Source organism: Alosa alosa, chromosome 17 (genome assembly GCF_017589495.1).
Source record: "Alosa alosa isolate M-15738 ecotype Scorff River chromosome 17, AALO_Geno_1.1, whole genome shotgun sequence".
NCBI lineage: Eukaryota > Metazoa > Chordata > Actinopteri > Clupeiformes > Clupeidae > Alosa > Alosa alosa.
In genome coordinates, this window is record NC_063205.1 from 15,670,342 (window position 1) to 15,683,637 (window position 13,296).

At 41.8% G+C, this 13,296-nt stretch overlaps 1 protein-coding gene across 1 annotated transcript; it reads left to right on the forward strand.

The window, feature by feature from the left end:
• The first annotated feature begins 2,995 nt into the window (after positions 1 to 2,995).
• LOC125310192 (ly6/PLAUR domain-containing protein 1-like) lies at positions 2,996 to 11,407 on the forward strand. The gene is made up of 2 exons (XM_048267373.1): positions 2,996 to 3,054; positions 7,869 to 11,407. The coding sequence occupies exons 1-2, from the start codon at positions 3,006 to 3,008 to the stop codon at positions 8,132 to 8,134; spliced, it is 315 nt and encodes a 104-aa protein (XP_048123330.1). The 5' UTR covers positions 2,996 to 3,005; the 3' UTR covers positions 8,135 to 11,407.
• Positions 11,408 to 13,296: the final 1,889 nt, after the last annotated feature.

Genomic DNA, 13,296 nt, shown 5'->3' on the forward strand with positions numbered 1-13,296 from the left:
TAAAATACTGTGCACTATATACATGATGTAGACACAAATTTGGTTGCTTGTACAGCTATTTTTTTTTTCAAGTTTTTAATACTTTTTCACCTTTTACACCTACAAATGTATTTACATTTTTGTTTGTTTTGACAGGATTTCATTGCCGCAATTTAAAATAAAGGTTTGTGGGTTATTTTGGCTTGGAGTCCTAACTCCAAAGTACAGATTGAACAGTTTGGGTTCGATTTCAAAAAAGGAGACATTCCCAGTGAACCATCTACTCTTTTTTTTTATTTATTTGTTGCCGTCGGGCAACAATATTTAGTTTCAACTTCAAAGACAGTGGGGCGAGATGAGTGTGAAATTTAGAGTTGTCTTTTCCTTCACACACTGTCTACAAGCTAATGGAAATGAAACAACAAGCACCTTTGGCAGTAAAGAACCATTCTGTATCGGGCCAAAGAAACAACAGACCTTGCCACGTCCACATCTTCATTGTACACAAATTGAACACATTTTCACTACTCCTGAATTTAGCAGGAAATGAACTTTGAGTTCAATTGAGCTCATCTTCAGATCTGTGATAATTAGTTTAGTCTAAAAACAGCATCACTTAATTGTGCCTTAGTTTGTCTGTGGGCATACTAATATAGACACTAACTGTGCAACCATTAATTTGTCAGACATTGCAAGCTGATAACCAACTAAAATGTGCAATACAGTAAATGCAAATTAGTTTGAACAAATTGATTAAAAACATTTCAAGTAATTTCAATTTGGTTGGAAAGAAAAGCACCAATTAAATGTTGGCAGTAAGGGATGTGAAGCAATAAAGAGCCTACAGTATGGTGAACAGACATGAATGTTCGAATACATTATATTACATTACATTACATTTGGCTGACAGATTTTTAACCAAAGCGACTAACAACATGGTAAACAGTACATCAGTGAGTGCTGTTTTTAAACAGTTGAGTGTCAATTCTAGTCAGGTGGTAAGTGTTAGGATCAGCAAGACTAGTTGTAAGTAGTGCTACGAGAGGAGATGTTCTCTGAAGAGCTGGGTCTTCAGGAGTTTTTTTTTGAAGATGGAGAGGGATGTCCCTGCTCTAGTAGGAACAGGTAGCGCATTCCACCAGCGAGGAACACCAGATGAAAAAAGTTTGGATTGGCCTGAGCGTACCGGTGACAGAGCTAGATGTTGTTCGTCTGAGGAGTGCAACGGTCTAGAAGTAGCATATGCCTGTATGCGGAGACTACTTTGTAGGCAAGTGTTGAATTTGATGATGTGACTTCAATTTGATGCGGGCAGCCATAGGTAGCCAGTGTACCTGGATGAGCAGCAGGGTAACATGTGCCCTTTTGGGTTATAGACCAGGCAGGTACATTTACCTGCAGAATAGTGAGGTATACATTTCAGTAAATCTTGATTGTAAAGTATCCGGTCAGAATATCTGGACGGCCTGTTTACTTGTATCACTACCAGTGTAGAGATCAGAGGTCAGTATTGCCCTTCTATGTTTGGCTCTGCTACGGGCATGGTGACACCACCATCTGTCCATTGGTCAGCCTACGATCAAACCTCAAATTTATTGTTGCGAGTCTGTGTCTCTTTAGATAAAAGTGCCAGCTAAATGCCAGTCTTCTGAGTGTGTGGACTTTATATAAAGACAGAAAAGACTGAACACAAGGGCTTCATTTTATTGTTAATAAAAAAATAAAGTTAAGTGAACTGAACTGGACTAAACTGGCAAGAAAAAGCATGAAGAGGGTAAAAAAATAGAACATGAAGACCTCTTTAATCCCTGTACCGTTGCCACCAGGCACATGACATGATAAATGTATAGCACTGACAAACAGCTTTGTACAACTAGGGTTTTCACAGCACTGCTTTTCAAACAACCATCCAAGAATTTTGTGGTATAAAACATGACACACATATAAAATCAAATAATTTCTTATGTTTATGGGTTATCTCAAGCCCAATTATTTGACATGATAATTAGCCTGTATGACATCTGTAATTATGATAAATATGACAGAATATATTATGGTTAATTAAACGCCTTCAGTAAAGATTACAAAACTTGTAAAAACTTACCATTTCCAAACTGCTTTGGTGCTGTGAGGAAAATGTCACGATGAAACAGAGCTTTTATTTTTTAAGGCTTTCCCCCTCTTTTCATTCCATTTGGTCAGACTTCAGATGTGGTTTTGCATATTGATTATTAGCATTGAAACGGCAGGATTTTGGCCTTGTTTAACTTCAGATTTCCATTTGTGTATTTCCTACAAGAGTGGCAAATAACTTGTAAAAAGAATAAATGTGCCACTGACTGATCTCATAATTGTTAGGTTGTCGATACAATGAACACTGTATGTGCATAGGTGCAGAGACATGAAATTGATATGTTCTAGATTTCAATACAGATCTTTCATTCATATAATTTTATCAATTTTATATCATTTTAGCACAGTTTTAGCTCTGGAGTGCACAATGACAATAACAGTAGGACAGTTCCAGGAAAGATTTGTTTTCAGGAAACAGCTTCAGCAGAGGCTAAAAATGTTGCTCACTGATAGCATCAAATCAAACTGAGGAGAGTGCTGTGGCATCAATTTGGGTTAGTCTTTGTTTGGAAAAGCACACTCCTCTGTGGAGGCAGAGGCTGTTAAGGCCTAATTTCTTTAGTTTTCTTTTCAATCCCCAATTCTTTCTTATAGTTTAGACTGAAAAAGCATGTTGTTGTTGTTGGACCCATTTTCAGTTCTTCTCACAATGCCATATGGCACTCAGGCCTACTGCAAATACACTCATGATCATAGCCAGTGGATGCAGAGGACACATTGGCGGATATTGATATTAGCGACATGGTCAGCCTTAGGTCAGCATCTCAATGGGGGATGGCACAAGCCCTTGTAAAAAAATTATAAAACTGTTAGAATATGTGTTAACTTTCATTTGCCCAGGGCGCCATACAAGCTAGAACCGCCACAGATCACAGCCCACTGACATTGTAGTGATGGACAGAAAGGACAAATGTGGCTCAACAGCCATTCAGAACAAGCCAGGTAAATGAGACCAGTCTTAAGTGAACTTTCTGACTTACGCTGTCTTTTTCCTCCAATTCAATAGCAGCTGAGTGCCAAAGACCTGAAGATGGTTAGAAGTAAGAGTACAATGTTCAGGTCACAGACAGCGCTATGACAGAAGGCATGTGAAAAGTAGCAGGAATTTGAACATTTTCTTCAGTACAAGACTTGTATACACACACACACACACACACACACACACACACACACACACACACATGCATGTATTCACACAGTTTACATACTCATACAGTTTATGTCTAAACAGGCATGTAAACAAACACACACACACACACATACAAATATAATTATTATATTTACACATGTTTTTTTCCAGAAAATACTAGGAAATACACTGTGGTTGTTTTCTTAAAAAACATTAAGGTCTCAGAAATAATGACAAAGAAAGTAGGGCATCAAGGAGGCTACACTTTAAATGCTGCTTGGGGAAGTAGTAGACCCAAATGTTATGATCAAAACAACCCATGTAGAAGAGGGGCAACCATTGGCACTTTTTTGTCTGATTTTGTAGAAACTTAGATGACTGAAAACACAACATCAGTGGAAAGCAAGGCTGCCCATGTCCTGCATAAATGATTACAAAACTTGCAAATAATGGCCTAGTCTTTCAAACAGTTTGACCTCCCTCGAGGAGAGTCCGCTCATGTATAAAGCGATTCTGTCATCATCACGAACACCATAGCACACTTAACTTCCCATCCATGTTTGACAGTGACATGTCATGTTTGACAGTGACATGACATGTCTGTCTGCCACTGTAGGAAGTCCCCTACCAATAGCACAAGGGATTTAGCATCTTATAGCTGAAATGAGAGCCTGTAAAGCAATTGAAACTCTGGAAAAAGACATACATATACATCTCTGCAGAGGGCACAAAAAGAATTGTACTGTATAAAAAGTACATTATACAAGTACGGTCGAACTATCTAGTGATTTCTGATATCCCAACACATCAAACACATGCGTTCCACCACTAGTAATCACTCCGCATATTGCATTGAATAGCCTCTCACTGAACTTCGGTCTGGAGTGGTGTTAAACAAAAGAAAACACCATATTTTAAAGCTAAATTAGTTGGTAATGGAACTGTTGTATAAGAGCAATATGACACTCGATAGAGTGACCTACATAGTGAGAAACACACTATGAGAGCATGGGTCATACCATCTTCAGTGAGAGAGAAAGAGAGAGAGAGAGAGAGAGGTGGGGGTGGTTGGTAGAGCGGTAGAGTTCTAGTGAAGGCTAAGTCTAAATGATAAACTTGTAGACTAGTAGGTCGTGGTGTTGGTAAAGGATATTGCCACGACTGTACTATTACAGTATTACTTTCGCCACTGAACCTTTGGCCTTCCTTGTGCCGTTGTGATATCCTTTAGCAACACCACTTCCACTCGGGTCATATTGATTAATTCAAGCATAGAAGTATGTAAAGCAAAACCATTAATTACTGAAAGATTAGTCAAAACAAAAGGCATTAAAGGTGCAGTCAGGGATCTTACGTAATTTCAAGCCCATAACATTTTCTGTCACATTCAGCAATCATCTCCTCACGACCGCTAGCTACACTGTAAAACAAAAACAGTCTCTGTAGGTAGCCCAGGGGCCTATTGCACAAAACTAGGATAAGGGATTAAGCAGAGATATCTTGGTTATCCTGGCTCAATTTATCCGTGATCCAGTTGCACAAAAGCGGGATAGGGGGCAGCAGGATATGTTATGGTATAAATCACCATGGCGATTTATTCTGTGGAGCTAGCCTGCTCCAGACCAGGCTAAGTTCCAGGATCTATTTAATCTCATCCCTTTTCTCAGTCAGCAGTCAAAAACCAATAGTTATTCCACTGCCCACTACACATTGTTATCACATAGACCCACTAGACCCACTGTCATTATTTAAACGTTTGTGATCATTAATTAACTTTTACATATCGCCATTCCCGACCTGTCATGCAACAATGTGACGTCACGGGAGTGCCTAACCATTTTGCGCGCGGTGGTCGCGGAACTAGTTGCAATATTCTCCTAAACAGAGGTGTTGCTGTTTGTTGCTGTTGTGAAAAGCTATCGCTACCTACTTCACACCATAGAAGAAGCAATGAAGCCACTCTAGTTGCCATGGCGAATCAGTGAATCTGTGATCGGTGGCGGGGTCTATTTGAGGGAGCTGTGAGCGCGCACTTATCCAGGATAGGTTTCACCTGGCTTGATGAATCCGTGTCTGCTCATCCTGGCTTGCTCGTTGTGCAACCAATTAAGCCTGTACGCTCTTGTTTTGGATTCATTGAGCGCAGCTCAGTAACTTATCCCGGATGTCTTGTGCAACGTACCCCATACTCCAAAAACTGGAAACAAACAAAGTGGGGGCAGTGTCCCCCCCAAACATAAACAAAACCCAGTGTGGAATTTCTGTGGGAATACTGAAGGTAGGGGTGAGATTTGGTTTCGTTTGGTCCTTGATTGAAATGTAATGTACCTTTTTTGCACAAAAGTGTCTGCTAATGAATTTAAACATAAACATAAACATAAACACAAACACAAACAAACACTACTCCCTGCTATTTCCTGCAACGGCACCTTTTCTGCTCAAGCATATACATACAATATACAATTCTATAAATTAGGGCAACAGTTGGGACTTTGGTGACTTAACACATACACAGAGATTTCTAGTTTAGTAGTCATGTTGTCTGGTAAACAGATCCTCCATCTTCCAACAGTGTCCATAAACAAATTGTGATGAAAACATCTACAAGTGTATTTCACACATTCCATAGATGGATACTTTTCATGTACAACTGTCACTCATGCTTGCCGCCCACTTTCAAGTGATAATTCTGCCCACTCACCCCAGAGAGAGAGAGAGAGAGAGAGAGAGAGAGAGAGAGAGAACATTTCCAGCAGTACATTGCAAACATGCAATTACACACTTGTTATACTACACTTGTATGAATCACGGGTTATTTAAATACATACAGTGTAGGCGTACGCTTAGATTTATACCAACAAATATGTAGTTTCCATGTACTCTGGAACCTCTTTGAGAGGGGGGAATTGGGGTTTGCGGTCCACACAGACACAGCTGGGTTAATGGGATCAGAGAGGTTGTCTGTCAGAATTGCACTGGGTCACAGTGTTAATGTCTTTAATATCAAATGAAGCCTCAGGTGGAGAGGTTAATGCATTGTAGATCTACAATGGGCCATGGTCCAGGTCACTTTAACCCATTGAGGATTTTTCAGAATTGCTCTGGAATTATATTGTTCAGATCTGGACTTGAATTGAGAGCTATTCAATGTTCAAGAAATGGCGTTCTACTCCGAAAAAGGGTTCAGGATCTGCAAGACTGCAACCATATTAGTAACTGTAACCAAGCAGCAGCAGTAGCTCCTGTCAAATGTTTGACACACTACAAAGAAAGAGGATGCTTATGCATTTCAACTTATTTTGGGAAAATGCTGACAAATGAATTTGAGGAGATTGAAGGGTGTGGAAAAGTAGGGCACCGAGAGCTTTGCACCTGATACTTGTGGGTATCAAGAAGTTCCTATGAAAGTGGAACAAGAACATTGTGCATCCTTTTTATCAGCCACTGTGGAAGAAGGAAGAAGAAGAAGAAGAAGAAGAAGAAGAAGATGATGATGAGGAAGAAGAGGAAGGGGAGGAGGAAGAAGAAAGAAAATTACATTAATTAGCTAATGAGCTCACAATTAATTTATTCTTAATTATAATTATGAACTCAATGTTTAAAATATTTAAAAGATAGCTATAAATAAAATACCCTTTCATTGGCACAAATATAATGTTGTCTTAATATCTTAATTGTAATATCTTAATTGTACATTTATATTAGATCATTAGGTGCATAATTATAGTTTTCACATTAAACTGGATGTGAAGAACACCAGGCATGCATGAGGGACGGATAGCTACAGCACTGTTCTGTAGATGACCGATTGACGCTCCGGGCAGAAAAGTGAAAGGGACAGACTCAAACATTTTTTAAACAATATCCTTGAACGCCAGTGTCACTGGCACTCTAGAAGCCCATGAGGGACAGCAGCTTATGGACCCTTTCAAGAGAGTTCCATTATCAGCATTATAGTTGGCCCCACAAGACTTCCTTTTTAACATTCCATATGTTATCTTAATGCAGAGGAAGTAGATTGGGGCCCAAATAGAACGTTCAAGCATTGTTTTTGTTTACCTTGTTGAAAGGGTCTATATACTGTTATGTGTCATCAGTGCCAGTACACATCTTTCTCACGTTGCTCCATGAGAGGACACAGAGAGTCCCTGTCACAGTCCTGCAACTCCGCCATCTTTATTTACACGTATTCTAACTCACACTCCTCTGAGCTTTCTTTCACTCGCATTACATTTACATTTTTATCGAACTTGATCTTTCAAGTGTGTGTGTGTGTGTGCCTTCTACAAATTAAGTCAGTGACCTTGCTGTTGAATTCACAGAGAACTAGCAATGACTTAACCGGGGGAATGTATTTGTTTATTCAAACATGTGTGTGTAGGTGTCTTGAGTCTACTTATGTGTCTTCTGCTTATTGGATCTGTCTCTCCTCTCTCCCTCCTTGCATCCCTCCCTCTCTCCATCCCTCTCTCTCTCTTCTATCCTCTACACCTCCTTCCTCCTTCCTTTCTCCCTCCCTTTCCCCATCCCTCTCTCCCTCCCACCCTCTCTACCTCCCTTCCTTTCTCTCTCCATCCCTTTCTCTCCCTCCTTTCCTCCTTCCCCCTCTCCCCTCGCAACCTTGCAGGCATCCACTACCGGAAGTCCTGTGCCTCCTCAGGCGCGTGTCTCATCGCCTCCTCCGGCTACCAGCAGTTCTGCACTGGCGAGCTCAACTCCGTGTGCATCACCTGCTGTGACACACCCCTGTGTAACGGGCCCAAGCTGAAGAAGCGGCCAGTCCTCTCCGCCGCCCCATCGCCCCCTTGGGCTCGTCCCCTCCTCCTTTCCCCCCTCCTCCTGCTCCCCCTCTCCCTCCTCCTGGTGCACTCTGCCCCCCTCTTCTGCACATAGAAATGGCTCGCTGACTCCCTTAACTGGCCACTCCCCCTCTTCTCTTTTTTCTCTCCTTCCCTCGCCTCCTTCCTTTGCTTATTTCCCTTATTCTATCCATCCTTCTCTTCCTCCTTCTCTCTCTCGCGCTCTCTCTCCTTTCATCAGCCCAGCTGGATTGTGACTCCAACTGCCCCATTTTTGTGTTCTATAGTGTTTAAGAGCCTCTAAATATCCCCACCACCCCCCACCCCCCCAGTATCACCATCCCACCCCCCACCCACAGATTCCCCTTTTCCCATCATGCTCCGGGAACTGGAGTGACGAACAGGTGTGGCGGGTTCAGCGGGGTATTGACTGGGGGAGCGGGGGTGCCCGTGGCAAAGGATCACTCCCGCTCGCTCTCTTCAGCTCCTGGCGTGAATCGCCGGCCAAGACGAGACGAGATGGAGAAAGCAGATGGAGTGAGAACGGAGGAGAAAGGGAGCAGAGAAGAGGACAGGAAAGAAGAAGGGAGGAGGAGAGCAAAGCAAAAAGGCTCTTGTTCGTCAGACAGGGGTCGGGAAGATTTTGATGAAAAAAGGGAAAATACTGAGCCACCTGGCTGCCTTCCTGGCTGCGTCCTCTGTCTGCCGATCTATCTCTGATCCCGGGCTCAGATATGGCAATGAAACAAACCCATTTCCCAGTCACAGAACTGAGGAGAGACTGACAAGCAAGCCGACGACAAGGAAGGAGAGTGTGTGTGAGAGAGAGAGAGAGAGGAAGATAAAAGAAAAGGTGAAAATGAGATGGAGAGATGAATATCATTTTGATACCTTCAAACAGCGTTCTGAGGCCCGATAAAAAAAAAAGAAAGGATAAAAGAAAAAATTGTATCTGAAGTTTGTGATAAGATGGCAACATATGTTGTGTTTTATTGAATGGCATTTCACTTGTGAGTAAGACACCGGTTTTTCTTCATTTCTGAGAGACTTCATCCAGTGACACATGAATTATTTGCCCTTCTTCCTCTTCTGTATTTGATTACATATTGATCATTTTTTGGTGCAGTATATATTGATTTAAAAAAAAAAAAAAAAAGCTATAAGCAAATGCACAAAAGAGGCTCAGAGATGACTGTAATTAAATATTAGTCAAGTCTTCTGACATCTCCCACATAATGTCCCCTGATACAACACACTTGTACTACACACACAGGCATGAGAGCTCTCTGAAAAACTTAGTAACTCTACGCACCCTGACTCTTAGCAACATTTTATTGCATTGGTTTGTTGTACAAAACAAGCCCTCACAATTTTGACTTGACATTGGAGAGGGAAAGAGAGGGAGACAGAAAGAGAGAGAGAAAGAGTGAGAAAAAAAGAAAGGGAGTGTGGGAGGCTCTTATAGCCTTTGTTAAACAGATTGTAAATGCATTACCCTGTCATAGCCGTCTGCCTTGGCTATTTATGGTGCAAACAGTAGCATTAGCGACCGCTCAGCAGTTTGTTTCTATCTTTGACAATGGCTAGAGGGAGCCGTAAAGCCCTGAAGATTTGCACTCAGCAAATACCACAGCCATCCACCCGCCCACTACGCGCTATTATGGAAGATAGAGATGTAAGAAATGACACAGGCAATGGTCTCTCTCTCTCTCTCTTTCTCTCTCTCTCTCTCTCTCACACACACAAACACACACTTACTCTCTCACACACTCACACTTATACACTCTCAACACACTCATACACACGCATTACACTCTCACACACTCAGCAGATAACATACATATCTCATATAGATGATGTCAGTGGGTATAGTGTTCCATCTTTTTGGGAGACCTCAATTTGCATCTATAATTAGTTTATCAGTGTGGTCTCTTCTTAGTTTCAACAACATGAAAACAACTTGTGGGGAAAGTCTGTGGAAATGTCCATTTACAGCCGTGAACGTGACAGAGCTGTATATATCCGTTATGCAGTCATGTGCTTATGACCTTTTTTTCATTGTACACTACTGGCTATGAGTTACATACCGGGACTCCAACACACAATGCATCATGCTTAAAATGTTTGTTGTTCCATCTCTTCTTCGCAGAAAAATTCAACAGGAAGGCAGAGAATGTTCTTGCAAAGGTTATATTTAGTGCTGTTTCTGTGTGCTGATTTTGGAGAGTGTTGACTGCTGTATGATGGAGTACCGGTAGCTACATGAAGCAGACGAGACTACTTATTACTAAATAATTTCATTTTAGATATACAAAGTAAATGTTCTTTTAAATGAGTTCTATTTAAGTTGTCCTTGAGCAAGACAACTGAAGCCGCTCCTTACGGATCATGCTACAATGTACATTTCTGTTTAACTGTGGTTGAGAAAGGTATATCATACATAGATATCCTATGGACTCAGACTTTACAATGTTATTGACAACTTTCTGATGTATGCAGAAATCACTTTTCTCAATGGTTGTTTGGGCCAGTCATGATCTATGGAGATATAGAATGTAGGCCTCAATGAAATGCAACTCTGTGGTGAATTTCTGCAGTGATGTTATATTTATTGTTAATTTGTTTAAATATTTTGTATTTTTATGTCATTGTTATTATTTCAATTGATGTCAAACTACTGAGTTTACAAATTAACTCATGATATTTATGTATAATATGGTGGAATATGACCTTGTGGTTGCCAACTCTCATGCATTTGGCATAAGACTCATGCTTTTATGTTCTGTCTCAGGGCAATTCCATGCAAAACTGCCACGTCCATAACGCCAACTAAATACCATGGCATTGTGTTGGCGTTATGGATGTGACAGTTTTGCGTAGAATTGCCCCTCATGCTATCGAGATTTAACTAAAACTAACCTCATTGCATTTTCGAAGTCTATCAATCTCGCACCAACTCTGTATAGAACATAACATATTCAAGTAGCTCATACCAATTTATTCCTCTGCTGTTCACTGTCATTGTAGTAACAGACGTACAAACGCAAAACCTTCATATCTGTAGATGTTATAGTTGTCTGTAAAGAGACATGAAAAGCAAACTGTAAAATAGTTCAGCTGATAATACTGTTATATATACGTTTATATTTTTCCTTTAGCATTAACAGTTAAGTCTCATATAGATAATATCATCATCTGTGGTTACAGTAGAACATTGACATCTCTCTAGTCTTCTCTGGACACAAAATATGGCCGCAAAATAAAGAGATTTGATTTTCCGCTTATTCAACTGAGACAATCTGTGGTTCTTTGAAGGGAAAGTGTTCTGTGAAGAAGAAATGCAAATAAATATCTCCAGAAAATGAAATCACTGTCATCTTTACCCTGATACCAGGTCAACACTGGGAAAAAGCTCTGTATTTTCTTTCCACTTTTCATCCTACGATTTGTCTTGTCATCCGCTGATGTCTTTTGTCTCAGTTCAACCCATCAATTCTGTTCTGTTTTATTCTTACTGCCCTCTCTGTCATCCCACTTCTCCAGCAGCACCTCCACCACCACCACCCTCTGAGGGGCACACACAGTATTTATGTCACAGAGAGAGTGTCAAACTATCTCTGTTTTAGTTATCCCCCTCACTCTCGTTCTCCCTCCCTCTCGTCTTCAGAGGCGCTGTACACTTGAGTGGCTGATTATAGTCCTCTCACCGCTCCACAGTCATGGTGGCAGTCAGGAGTCACCTTGCCAGCGTTAAGGCACACCTGCCTCCCGGGTGTTGGCCATTAACGAGCGAGAACTGCCGACCGGGCGAGGGCCGTCCGATAGCGGAGATGGGTGCCCTAAAAGAGAATGGGGCCACGTCCCGAGGGACGAATTGCTGGATGGACTTTGGTAGTGAGTGACGGGGAGATGGAGTGTAATATATGCGCAGTCAGAGACAACTTTTAAATTGTGGTGAGCCCTCGGCAGCATCCCGCGGCGCGGCATTATCATTCGACGGGCACGCGCGGGTGGCCCCCTCCGCCACCCCTTGTTCCATTCGCGACACTAAAGAATGGAAATGCCTGTTCGGAGATGCGACAGACGGGGTAAATCATGGGATGTGACTTGACCCATTGGCGTCGTCATCGCTGAGAATAGCAAGCAATCTGACTCCGACAACTTCAGCCCACCCCTCCCACTCATACAGCCTCACCTTTACCACACAGTCAATAACTTTTTTGAAAGGACGGGGGGAACACGTCGTTCAAAACCGAAATATGCATTTGTATGCCAGCAACATTTCATCCTAATAACAAATTTTATTGCCAGTGTGATGTTTTTTATTCCTGTCAGGTGAGTGGGGTTTTTTACCCTCTAGATAATAGTATTCTTTGTTTCTGTATGCCGTTTTCAATTTAATTTTTCACTTCTATCACAAATGTAGACAGTTCTAAATGGAATCAGTGATGAATGTAGTGTATAAAAGAATACTGTTATTGTTTATTAATGCAGAATTAAACTATACCTCTTATGGATATTTATTAAATGTGCCTTATGCCAACAGCATATATGAGCTAATAATATTACAGCTCCACTCTACATAGAGTCAGCCTTCCATATTTTCAAACTTGGAATGCACCTAACTCAGCTGAACTGCAGTGTATAATATTGCAGTGGAATCCAGATAAGGCTGTCTGGCCATTCCCAACCATAACAGGGCCAGTGTGACGATGGCCCAGAGCGGTAGCATCCATCCTCTCTCTGCTCCTGCCCCACAGTAAATAACCAAATTAAAGTGCCATCTTCCAGAGTGAGGCTCCACTCCGAAGAGAGTGGTGTTTTGGTGGAGTGGTGGAGTTTAGCCCCCAGCTTGGTGTCTCGCCACATCGTTTACCCAGCACTTCGTGATTAGGGGCCTCACCCCCCCTCCCCCTCTTTCTTTCACTCTCTCTTCTCTCTCTCTCTCTCTCTCCCTTCATCTCTCTCCTCGCTCTTTCGTGCTCTCTTCCAGTCAGAAGGAAAAGGCTCTTCAATCATCTGCCCATCAAGCCATTGTCTCAGTTCCCCACAACAAACACTTCAGCCTCACTTATCGCATCAAAGTAGTCTCATTTATTCCTGCGCTATATCACATCAGCGGCTGCCTGCCTGTCTGCCTGCCCGCCTCTCTGACGCCCTGGCTGGGGTTTGTGATTGCATCGTAATCGGTTCCTATAGCTCCCGCACACCTGTTCCTGTTCCTGTTCTCCGCGCGAGTGCGAGATGATTGCTATG